Source organism: Prunus avium, chromosome 1 (genome assembly GCF_965620075.1).
Source record: "Prunus avium chromosome 1, drPruAviu1.hap1.1, whole genome shotgun sequence".
Classification (NCBI taxonomy): domain Eukaryota; kingdom Viridiplantae; phylum Streptophyta; class Magnoliopsida; order Rosales; family Rosaceae; genus Prunus; species Prunus avium.
The window spans coordinates 16261951-16274804 of record NC_142284.1 but is presented as its reverse complement, the minus strand read 5'-3'; the positions used below and the strand labels follow the sequence as shown (position 1 = coordinate 16274804).

General features: G+C 35.1%; 1 protein-coding gene across 1 annotated transcript; it reads left to right on the top strand.

Annotated features, from left to right (window-relative positions):
• Positions 1 to 3548: 3548 nt before the first annotated feature.
• LOC110769581 (histidine-containing phosphotransfer protein 4-like) lies at positions 3549 to 5187 on the top strand. The gene is made up of 6 exons (XM_021973590.2): positions 3549 to 3727; positions 3965 to 4095; positions 4187 to 4255; positions 4397 to 4468; positions 4674 to 4746; positions 4866 to 5187. The coding sequence occupies exons 1-6, from the start codon at positions 3668 to 3670 to the stop codon at positions 4974 to 4976; spliced, it is 516 nt and encodes a 171-aa protein (XP_021829282.2). The 5' UTR covers positions 3549 to 3667; the 3' UTR covers positions 4977 to 5187.
• The last annotated feature ends 7667 nt before the right edge of the window (positions 5188 to 12854 follow it).

Below are 12854 nucleotides of genomic sequence, written 5' to 3'. Positions count from 1 at the left end.
TTCCAAAATCATCGATATTTTTGACCTTGGTATAAATACATCTCTTGCTTTCTGCTCTCACTTGGGTGTGGAATAAAGGGAGAATTTCTTCTTAAACACTTCTTTCTCCTTTTAACATCTTGCTGAAAGAAATTGCAGGTAGAGTGAGAGTGAGATTTAGAGGCAGACATGACAAGGACCACTGCAAGGTGAAGTTGCTGTGTCAATCATTACTTTTTGGTTTTCTATCAAGTGATATTTTCCAAATTTGGTCACTTAATGATTCTCTACCAATATTCTCTACCCACCAAATCTTATATCTACCACTGTAACAAGGATTATTCTAGAACTCAAAAACAACAACAAAATTATTCTATCTATTAACATTTGTTTCCACAGGAAGTTTAGACTTACTATATAAAAATATAAAATTTAAAAAAAAACAAACAACAATGTCACTTAATTACTTCTTAGAAGCAGCTACATGAAAAGGTTCAAGTTTTATTTTTCTTGGGCCTAAACTCATTCTGAATAACGATTTCTATACGAGCATTAAATTTTACATTCAAATGTAATTAGGCGATCGCTCATAAAATAGATAATCTCTTAAAACGTTCTCGTGTTGCGTCCCTATCTTTTAACCTAATGAAAAGAAAAGAAGAAAATGAAGCTAAGGAGCTATTTTGTTCAGACAAGTACGAAGGATACAATTAAATTGGTAAAAATTTGATTAATTACAGATTTGTCATATGAGAGATATACATAATGGAAGGCATTTGAAGACGAGCTCATACTCAGTTCTGTTTAGGCACGTGACCCCTAAAAGCTGTAGTGAAAATTGATAGTGGTTAACTTGTGTAAAACACAGGCTGTGGTGTGAAGTGACTTTAACCTATCATAATCTGTGGCTTCCTCCATAATGGTATAGCTAGAATTCAAAGGCATAACTTAACAGTATTACAAATGGACCTAAGTATATATGATACGATTCTTTCTGCAACAAATTAAAAAAAGTCAACTATACAAACGAAATATCTAATCATGATAATCTAATTTTCTAAAACTACATATACAAGAAAATACTTCTAAGTTTAATATATATATATATATATATATATATATATATATATAAGTAGGTATACTTATAAATTTGTAGAAAGAAAATATTATATCGGGGATTTAAGCCTTGCATAATAGTGTAAGATCTTAAACCTCTTCACCAATGGGTCAATTGGTTTTGCATTAGATATGCTTTAACTTTATTATAGTATCAAAGCAGATATTACAGCCAAACGACTACTATACATACATACTCTTATGCCAGGGAATATTAGGTTCGTTTGGTAACGTTTTTGGAGAATATTTTCTTAGAATATTTTTAGAGAATGAAAACAAGAAAACGAATTTGCATTTTCAGGAAATGAAAATGTGTCTGGTAGATTAATTAGAAAACATCTTCAGAAAACAAAAACAATGAAAACGTATCTGGTAGTACAATTTGAAATAATAATATGTGAGTTATTTTTATGAAAATGTTTCCCATGAGAATGAAAACAACTTTTTTTTGTTTTCTACAAGTACACATGAACTTGTTTTCATTTTATGAAAACATTCTTAGTGTTTTTTGTTTTTGGGCCACCGAACGTGTTTTTGCCTCATTTTTGTTCTCTGAAAATGAAAACAACCCCTTAAAACGTTACCGAACGGGCTTAGTGTTTTCAATTTTTGTACATGAGTTTGAATTTGTTTTCAGAAAATGAGAATGACATACCGAATGCGTTTTTGGTAGAAAATGAAAACGGAGCCTTGAAAACTTTATCGAACGCCATCTAAGTTGCACGCATGTTTAACTATTAAGTCTTGATCATGTGAATGGGTGGTAATAAGAGAATATATTGCGTCATAAAGTCTCAAACAGAAGGGTTAGTCTGGGAGTGATTCTAAATAGACCAATAATTAATCACTTCTCCATATAATCACTTTTAGATTGTTTTAAGTATTTTTTGGAGAAGCACATGGGAGATGCTTCACTTCCAAACATGCCCATAATCATAAGCCTTCCCATCCATTGTCATGCATACACTAACGGACCTATAGAGGCACAATGAGGTGCAAGAGGTGCAGTTGCACCTCCTCTCGTCGGAGAAAAGGTTGCAGGTGTCAGAAAGTTGCCCCTTCACTCAGTCTAATTGTGCACTCTACCTGTTCGACAAAATACCTACTTTCCTTGCGCCCTTTGTTGCGCAGCTGCGCTACATGCTTGTATTATTTCTTTTTAAAATCCCTGGCCAAAACGACGTCATTTTGATTGAAAAAAAACAAAGAAGGAAACTCTGCGTGCTATAGACGGAAAAGGAGGGAATCTCCTTACGTAGATTTCGCTTTTAAAACAAAAAATTCCCTTTTTGATTACGTCCCCACCCACCAATTATCCGAGTCCTTATGAAAATATCATCAAATTCATACATTTTATTTACGTCTCCACCACCAAGTCTGTTTTTTTTCTTGTTTTGTTTTTTGTTTTTTGTTTTGAGAGAACTCTAGTCTTCTATAAAAACGGATTCATCGATCCAAGTCTTGTGCCAAGAAAGAAAATATTGTATCTATCAAGCTTCCAAAGTAAGTTCATCAAACATGTTGCGGTTTGTTTTTCTTCTTCAGCAATCGTCGCATCAGTTTTCTTTTTCTTGTAATAATATTTGGCCTTTCAAATATGTGGTTGTCAAATTTTTTTTATTATAAAACTTTTAGTCTTTCAAAATTGCATCTCCGCAAAAAAAATCATGAGTCCGCCATGCATGCATATGTTATGAACTTATATAATGCATTCTTTTGGCTTTAGTTCATGCTAGCTTTTGGGTTCTTTCAGTTTCAGGATGAATTGTTTGTCTCATATTCATGCATGCTTGAGGTGGCCACTAAAATAAAGGGCGGCATCAAAACATGGATGTTGCTTTTTAAACCTAATTCTCACGCTTCTATTGGAAATATGTATCTTTTGATTCATTGTTTCATGTGTTTGTTAATTATAAAGGGGAATATATTGTCGTACATCTTTTTCAGCCAGATTATTCAAAGAATTTAACCAATTGGTGAGTGATATTATGAAGAAAAATACTCAGAAGAGTATATATACATATATATAAATGCAAAGTCAGCAAAACCTTTACACATAAAAACTGTACATGTAATGTCATAGATATTTTTTTGAATCTTTAGGTGGAGAATATGGGATGGATTTGAGTGCATTAGGCATTTTAATTCAACCCATTTCAATTTTAAAAAATGATAATATCTAAATGAGGGGGTATTTACTATTTAGAATAAGGAATCTATCTACATGCAGAAGCAGGTCATTCCAGATTTAACATAATTCATAAACAGTACCAATCACTTATTTATTTATTTCACTTAGTACCAGAATCGAATTTGACACACAAAACCCCCAATCACTCCATGCTCTTCTTCCTTTTCATGGAAATTAACTTGTCCACGTTCTACCCTCAGTTCCCCTCTCCCTACACACCCCCCAAGTATTATATAAACCCCTCTTGCTCCTTAACAATTTAATTATCTCATCACACATTCTTCTTCCAACTGTGTTCTCTCTCTCTCTCTCTCTCTCTCTCTCTCTCTCTCTCCAATATATCTTCTTTATTATCCTTTGCTGTTCTACCCTTCTCATCAAATGGACAAGAACCAGTCGCGTAGGCAGGTTCGTCTCATGAGGCAGTCCCTCTTTGATCAGGTTTTTCTTTTTCTTTTTCATCTCTTTTTACCTTTTCCTTTTCCCTTGTTCATCATACATGCAACATGCATTGGACATAAGTTCTCAAAAAGTATAGCACAACACAATAATCCCAGAACAGTGATTTAAAAAAAGAAAAAAAATGTACACTTGTAGCTATTTTAGCACTCTTTATAAATGGATATATGTACATGCAAAATTTATATCTTCCCTTTTCAAAACTTTTGGGAATTTCAGGGATTTCTGGACGAACAGTTTATTCAGTTGGAGGAGCTGCAAGATGATGCTAACCCAAATTTTGTGGAGGAAATTGCTACATCCTACTACCGAGATTCATCTAGATCACTCCCAACCATAGAGCTGGCGCTGTGAGTCAAATTAATTATAATTTTCACTTCTTTTTAATGACAATATATATGTGGTTGATTATATATGTCAGGGACATACATATATATGCAGAGAGAAGACCCCTCGTGATTTTAATAAATTGGACGGCTACATGCATCAGTTCAAGGGAAGTAGCTCAAGGTAAAAAATAAAAAATAAAAACGTCCTCAATTTGTTATTAATTTTAAGAAATATTAGAAAGGAATCTGTAAGTATATTCTATGTTGGCTTTAGAGATGACAAGATTTAATCCCAACTAAACTTTTCTCTTAATTGGTGCAGCATCGGAGCCAAAAAGGTAAAAGCTGAGTGCCAACAGTTCAGGGAATATTGCAAGGCAGGAAATGGAGAAGGGTACGTACGCAATCCTAGCATCAATCACTTAAAAACTCTCGTCATATTTATATTCTCTTAACTCGAATTTCGAATCTCGAATCTTCTCTCTTTATATTCGTACAAAACATATAACAAATTTATAATATAGAGAATATATTTTAGAAGGAAAAAAATGTGTAAATAAAATTGGTATGTCACTTAAAAATTTTGATGGTAAATCCAGATGCATGAGGACTTTCCAAGCATTGAAGAAAGAGCATGCAACACTGAAGAAGAGGCTTGAGGCTTATTTTCAGGTAAACTCTCCAAATTACACCTCCCAGTGTGTACGTATATATATATATATATATATATATATATATATATATATATATATATATTAAAATGTGTGTTGAATTTATTTTTTTTGTTTCAGATGGCAAGGCAAGCTGGGCCTATTGAGACGGCATGTCGCCCCCCAAGTGAAGAAAAAATTATTAACAGCCAGAGAGGGGGGCCAGAGGCTACAATTAATTTGCGTGGTTAGTGGATTTTGTACTATGTATGTGTACCAAACCTCCGTTAGATTAATGAAGGTGTATTATAAAACTTAATTAGGTGCTTTTTGGATTCTAATATCTATGTAAGCTATGCATTTCTTCATGATTATCGTGTTCCTTGCTAGAATATGAAATGGGTTTTTATTATACACAACAAGAATGCTTCAGAATTTATGGGGTTGGATCAACACACCCTTGGTCTTGAGGCCCAAATCAATGCCCACTAAATTTAAGGGAAAGGATTGTCATACCCAAAGATGGGATGTAAGCTGAAAATGGTCAGGGAAAAATTTATTCCAATTTTGGGAAACTTGATAATTGTCTCTTGTAATTATGAGGTTACGACCTCTAGTGTCATATGGCTTAGGTGGGATTGAGAAACGATAAGTCGGAATTAACATTTTCATACCAAAACTACTCTTACGTTGTTTTCTCATAATACATAAATGCCTTTTACCTAGTGGCTAGTACAACACTATCTCGTTTGTTAAAGAGTGCTGCTATTTCCACCCTATGTTCTATTTCCCCACTCATCTTATCTTCAAAATTTTAAAGATAAATTTATCCCTTTGTAAAATGACTTCTAAGGACTTGGGTTAAAAACCTTAACTCACCTAACTTAATTAAAATTGACACACATATTAATGTATTTTATTAATTAAGGCATTTTAATTAATTTCCTTTTTAATTTTCACGGTCTCCGTCTACCCTAACTCTCCTTTCCTCTGATATATTCGACTTTTCACCATCCTTTTTAACCCACCTTTGTTCTCATCCCTTCAGTGATATCATCCATACAAATCTTTGTAAAAGTCATTGTTTTCTATATTAGGAGAACTCATTTTGTTGAAATTACAATGCAATTCGATCCTTCTCTATTTCACAATGTTCTTGATCTCATTAATAGGATACGGAATTCATGTCAAATCTCTAACGTGATCGCTCTTGGCTATATGACTACATGATTCAATATGAACACAATTAGAAGACTATTTCTCAATTGTGCTTCGACTCCGGCCAGAGATTCCTAAATCATATCTCATAACATTCTCTCCCTCTTACTAGAAGTTGAGATTCCTTATCATACACTCACTTGCCTCTATGAACTTGTCGAGAATCCCGACGTTACCTTGAATCGAGCCCAAGGATAAGCTCAACCTTATGATACAATTAGAGACCAATTAAGCATTCATAAGACAACCATAGTGCCTCAAGTCTAAGGATTAATCTTGCGTTTTTGCAACCGAAGAAATCTTGTTTGACATGCCAGTAGAACTTCCATACAAGATTCCTTAACTTGATCACGTTCAATGAACTCACTCTCTAGCAAGCAACTACGCACTTATCTTAGTGTTCATATATGAATGACTTGAGACTAGTCATCCTCATAATTGAGCAAATAGAGTGTGTACCGGTCTTTGCCGTTCGTCAATGCCCAGTTGATCGATCCTATGATTGAGAATATTTTTTGTTTGAGTTATAGGGAAAGGTCCCTTTGCATCTAACCTCTTTAGATCACTTTCCTTATCTCATAAATCCATGGACTTGTCAAGTAAGTCGATCGTTACGCATGAATCGTTACCTGTGTTGACATATTTGCCCTTTTATGTTAACCCAACTAATTGGTTTAAATGATGTTTCCATAAAACATTTCATCTAATGATTGGCTTTTAGGGCATACTTCTAACACTTAATGGTGTCATATGCATTACATGTATGATATGAACAGTGTCTCCTTGCATTTTAGTACCTTGTAAAATATATATTACGAGTTTGAAGATTAATAATGAAATTGATACTTAGGTGACGAGGGGTAAATTTAACTAAACAAACAAGACACAACAACTCAACAATCAAGAGAACACACAGAGTATGCCACAAGGTACCTGCAGTCCTAGAAGATTACTAGTGACAACCTAGGCACTCAGAAGGACCCATCAATCTAGGCATCCCCTGTACTAGCAACAACTATGGTGAAAGTGTGTGACGTCATCAATATCAAGTAAACAGCAAACAGCAAATATAGATGACTAGTCAACCACCAAGAACACAAACCCAGAAAAATTTACAGATATGCAAAACAGATTTTGTTTACCCAGAAACCCACCATTGGGAAAAACTGGGAGTCATCAACCAACTAGGCAATCCACTAAGTAGAAAAAGATTCTTACAAAGGAATACAAGCAAGCTCAAGCAAAACCTAGATCTATTTAGGAAGATGAGCTTTACCTCCTTTGTGCAATCTTCTTCTCCAACTTAGCAAAGCTTGAAGCTCAGTTCTTCATGGCAATGGCAACTCCTTCTTCAGCTCGTTCATCCCATGGCACTAGCTTGCAAGCTCCAACTCAAACCGAAACCAAACTTTGGATTCAAGGGAGAAAGACCAATTTCTTCAAGAAACCATACTCGTGAAGAAATCAGTCACGAATCCGATCTAGATCTATATGAGAGAATGATTTAAATAGCTAGATGCAGATTCATATTTCAAAAGCAGTTTTTCAAAAAGAAATCAATTAGAAAAACTCATAGATGAAATATATGGTTTACTCTTTGAGGAAGAAGAAGAGAAAGATGGCAAGCCAATCTTTCCAAAACTCCCACACAAAAGAGACGGCTTCCAAATGAGGAATTCTCTTGCTTTTACAGACAAAAGAATCCCTTAGGTCAGACTGACACATGGCAGCAGAGAGAGAAAATAGAATAGGACAAAATAGATGGTTAACCAGCTGGAAATCGCACTGAGCAAGGATGACTAGTCATCTTTTATGAAAACAGTTTTAATGCATGATATGCAATGCATGATTTACCTTAGTCAAATTGCTTGAACCTCCATAGGATAGATGAGATTTAAGAACACTTAGAGATGCTATTCTTAATCTAACTTTGAGGTTGATAAATACATACAAAAGTCCTATTACAAAATTGTCAAGGGAAGCCAAAAGAATTAATCAAAAATTCATACATTAACAAATAAACTCAGGAATTTAAATTTGAAAAGAAAAAGGGAAAAAGAAAAGGTAAAGAGATGAAAAAGAAAAGAAAAACCTGATCAAAGAGGGACTGCCTCATGAGACGAACCTGCCTACACGACTGGTTTTTGTCCATTTGATGAGAAGGGTAGAAAAGCAAAGGATAATAAAGAAGATATATTGGGGGGAGAGAGAGAGAGAGAGAGAGAGAGAGAGAGAGAGTTGGAAGGACAATGTGTGATGAGATAAATTGTTAAGAAGCAAGGAGGGGATTAAATAATAATTGGTTGGGTGTGTGTAGGAGGGGAACTGAGGGTAGAACGTGGACAAATTCGAGTGATTGGAGTGATTGGGGGTTTTGTGATGTCTAGGGGGTAGTATTGACAAATTCGATTCTGGTACTAGCCCATATTCTCCAATGGAGACACCTAAAGGGTGATTAGATAGCAAACATATATATAATGATTCAAAAAAAAATCAATGACATTTACTGGCGGACTCAAGAATTTTTTTAATAGAGGTGCAATTTTGGCCAAGATTTATTTATAAAAATAAATAATAAAAACAAGAGTGATGTACAACAGCCAGTGGCGGTTTTTATTTCTTCGATATGTAAGAGTTAGGTTATTCTTGTAAAACTCTTTGTGGATTGAACATCTAAGGCTTTTTATCTAAATTGACCTTAGGTCCCTTCATGCATTCATATCATACATGAAAAATTGTTTTATGTAAAAATATTGGCTAAGTATGAAAAATGGTTTAAAGGAATTATCATTTTCTCAAGATAATTTTTGGCGGCTTTTATTCCTTACACATCAAATAAGAAAACATGATTTTATAGGGAATTTTAGTGTGAAGTATATATTGATTTAATGAGCTATCATTTTTAGCCTAAATCGTATTTTGCACTAAAACTGATTTTTCATATTTTGATTTGGTGGGAATTTGATTTTCTAGTATTTTTATTTGAATCCATATGGGGGGTACTTCCTTATTTACATTGTAAACTTAAGTAAGTAGAGTAATATAAAAATAAATGCAAGTAAAAGGACAAAGACATTTACTTATTTGAAAGTATAAGGTAGCAATGCGCAGATATTTTTATTGATTGTGGTGGTTTTCATTTTAAATTGATATGCAGTGAAGGGTTACAGATTCTGGCTACATTCCCTGGAGATTTCTTGCCAATAGTCTGAGAAGGCACTAGGCTATATAGCCTATATGGGTGCTGTTGTTGACATTGGTGCCTTTTTCACTAAAACTGGAGGTGGTCTCTGAGATTGGCGCAAGTGGGCGAAATCATATGCTAAAAATTGTACAAGGGATGGAAGAGTTATCTGATTATGTATGTTCAGTTCAGCCTATAAAATCTGTGTGTTTCATACTAAAATTATTCGTCTATAAATTCATGGAACACCCTCAGTCAACAAGTTAATAGCATTTTTGGGAACTAGCATAATTAATGACTGCTTAGGAATGTGAAGATAATTAATGAAGGAGACTGGTATAAAAAGTGAAATCCCCTCTCTGCTGATCAAACCATTTTCCATAATCAAATATCATTTAACTTGTCAAGAACAGTTGGTGATATCAAAAGTAATTTTCTTTTACCTGCTTCGTCATGAAAAACCTGACAATATTGAGCCATCACAATATTACAAACAAAAAATGAAGGCTTCTTTCCCATATCGGAACTCCATCAAGAAAAAAAATTCAAAAGTTATTAAATAGATGAATCATTTCCTGTTCCATTGTTATGGACCAAAAGTTGTACAGGAGAGGAGACCCGTATTGTTGGAGTTGTTCGGGTTTCAATTCTAAATTAAGAGGGATTGGAGAAGATGAGAGTTTTGCATCTGCCTTTAGGAAGTGATTAGATTCATATATCTGCGTACGGGGTTTTTCATACTTCCACCAAAGTTTAATAAGAAAGAAGATGGAGATAGGAGGGTTTGGCGGAGAGAGAAGAGTTTTTTGTGGTAAGTAAAAAGAAAAGAATAAGTAAAGTAGGTGGAGAGATCGTCACCTTGTTGAATGTGTTGGTGTAGCAAACTAATATTTTAAAGGGTTAATTTCAATTTAGTACCATGAACTCTTACTTTTAAGACATGTTTGCCCTTGCTCTCTCAATTCTAATGATTACATACCCTAAGCTTTTCAATTTTGTGCAATCTGGTTCCAGCGTTAACTTCATTGTTAAAATTTCCGTTAATTGCTTGTGTGATAGGCTTGGATCCCACCTATTCACTTCTTTTAATGTCAGTTGAAGGGTATTCTATTAAAAAAAAATGGTTCAGTATTAATGCGTGTAATGTGTTCTTCATGGGTTGGAAGACACTAATTACCTGAAAATACTCTTCAACTGACATTGAAATAAGTGAAAAAGTGAGACCCATGCCTGCCATGCAAGCAATTAACCGAAATTTTGATGTCGAAGTTGAAGCCAGAACCAAATTGCAAAATATTGAAAAGCATAGGGTATGTAATCGTTAAAATTGAGAATGCAAAGCCAAACATGCTTTAAAGGTAAGAGTTCAGGGTACTAAATCGAAATTAAACCTATTTTAAATAACAACAATAAATGTTTTTTTATTGGTGCCAGATACATTTTTAACTATGGGATGAGTAAACATCTAAAGACTATAAGAGCACTTCCACCCATTTGCCATGGTAAAGGGCAAGGGGAGTGATTCTAGAGATATCATTGACAGCATTTGCAAGAAGAATCACAAGGTGCACTGGAAAATTTTCCCCATTTTGAAGGAAATCCGACGTCGTGCCCATTTCTTCTCTTCTGTTCACTGGAGTTGGACGCCTCGCGTCACAAATGAAGCAGCCCATGCAGCTGCAGCTTTAGCCAATTCGAGGGTGAAAACGCTTTGTTGGGTTACACAACCCCCTCCCTCTCTGGTCGGTGTTCTCATGATGGATGGCCTCCCTGGCCCTCCATAGTTCATGGTGTTTTGCTCTTCACATTTCTTCTTTGTCTGGGGCTTGCTTTTTCCCCTGCTACTGGACTTTGGTCCTTCTGAAGTTATTGTGATTGTCTTGTTTTATTAAAGTTCTTCTGTTTCCTTGTGCTGTCCTGGTGGATGCTTCATCCCCAGATGTATGTGGTTCTGGCCCTCTCCAGGTTTGCTAATGAAAGTTCCACATTGACCACACAAAAAAAAAAAAAAAAAGGGCAAGGGGAGGAAAGGGCTATTACTATTCATGTAAATAGTGCTTGCCATGGCAATGTTTTTATGACTTTTCCACACATTGCCATGACAAAGGGCAATCACTATTCACATGAAATTAATTTTATTTATTATACTTATAATATCAATTTTGATAAGATTTTAGGATAAGATTTTCAGTTGCCACGTGTCCATATTTATTATAAAATTGTAACATCCCGACCCATTTAATTAATTAATTTAATTATTTAATTATGAAAGTACATTTTTTCCATTGGTAGTATGGGTATTTTAGTCACTTTTTGTTCGAAAAGGAATTTGGGGAATTGAGTGACACCGTTGCGTAGAGCTCGTCGATATGAGTTTGTAGAAAGGTGGCATGCTTAGTTTCGATTTAAAACGGAGGAGTTATGATCTACGGAAGTGCAATGGCACAACCATAATTTTTGCTAGGTCAAAATTTTAGAAACCTGGACAGCTCCTTCTCTCACACTTTTCTCTCTCTCCTCTCGCGACTACTGTCTTTACCTTGTGCATGCTGGAAGTTAGGTTTGTTCTGGCACTTGTTTGCAAGTACTGTAAATTGAAAAATATTCCAGTTACAGGAGAGACTCTATAGAAATTTTGGTAGAAGTCGAATTGTCTATCAGTTTAAATTAGGGTTAAATGACTTTTTATTAAAGTGGGCCAGATGTCGAACGGGCAACAAGGTTCATTACGGATTCCAAGGGGGAATTCGGGGTGGGTCCTATCAAAAATTCACATATTAGATTCCATATCAAATATTCGAATTTTCAGTTGCCACGTGTTCATATTTATTATAAAAATTCACATATCATATTTCTGATAAAATTTTCGGATAAGATTTTCGGTTGCCACGTGTTTATATTTATTATAAAATTCACATCTCATTTTTCAGACAAGATTTTCGGTTGTTACTATTGCGCCACGTGTCATCTTTATCTTCTAAATCCTATTATAAAACCACACCCTCAACTCACACCAATCATCCCTATCCTCTCTATCCTTTCATTTCTCAGATTTTACAAAACACATTCTACTTTCAATGTCTTACACAAGGAGGTTATTAGTGAGGGCCGAGCGAGAAAATGAAGAAAGAATACACAAACATGCTGAAGAAGAAAAAGAGTGGGAAGCACATAACAATCAAGTTGTTTTAGTGGTGGGTATGCTCGATCAATCAAGCCAACACCACTGTGGTTCACAACTCGGCTGAGTCCCGCACGTGGACAAACATAGGCACTCTCGGGGTAAGAATCTCTTGGAAGATTATTTTATCCTAAATTCGTAGTACTCTAATGTTGATTTTCGAGGGCAATATAGAATGCAACCTCATTTATTCAGTAAAATCATGCATGATGTTTGCAATTACGAATCATACTTCGTTCAAAAGCGCGATGCTATTGGGCTTTTGGGTCTTCTTTTAGAGCAAAAACTTATAGCTTCCTTACGCCAATGGTAAAAAAAATTATATAGATTGTTAAAATTGAACACTCATCGCCCATGGTTTTAAAAAAAAAAAGTTTTTGTTGCTGGCGCCAACCTAGCATCAGCGTGATGTCACAACCCTCAAGTAAAAGCTCTGGCTGGGCTTGTCCAATCTTGGTGGAGCCCATGTCTTACTCGGGCTATTTTACATTGTTGGAGTAGGTTTTCTGTGTCTTGGGGGGAGGGAGGGGGGGGCGCTTTTGCCAGG

Bases quoted from the DNA above. Each gene is read 5' to 3' on its own strand.
- LOC110769581 (XM_021973590.2), top strand. From the start codon at position 3,668: ATGGACAAGAACCAGTCGCGTAGGCAGGTTCGTCTCATGAGGCAGTCC. The intron at 3,728-3,964 runs GTTTTTCTTTTT...TGGGAATTTCAG, and splicing joins GGCAGTCCCTCTTTGATCAG to GGATTTCTGGACGAACAGTT. The intron at 4,096-4,186 runs GTGAGTCAAATT...ATATATATGCAG, and splicing joins CCAACCATAGAGCTGGCGCT to AGAGAAGACCCCTCGTGATT.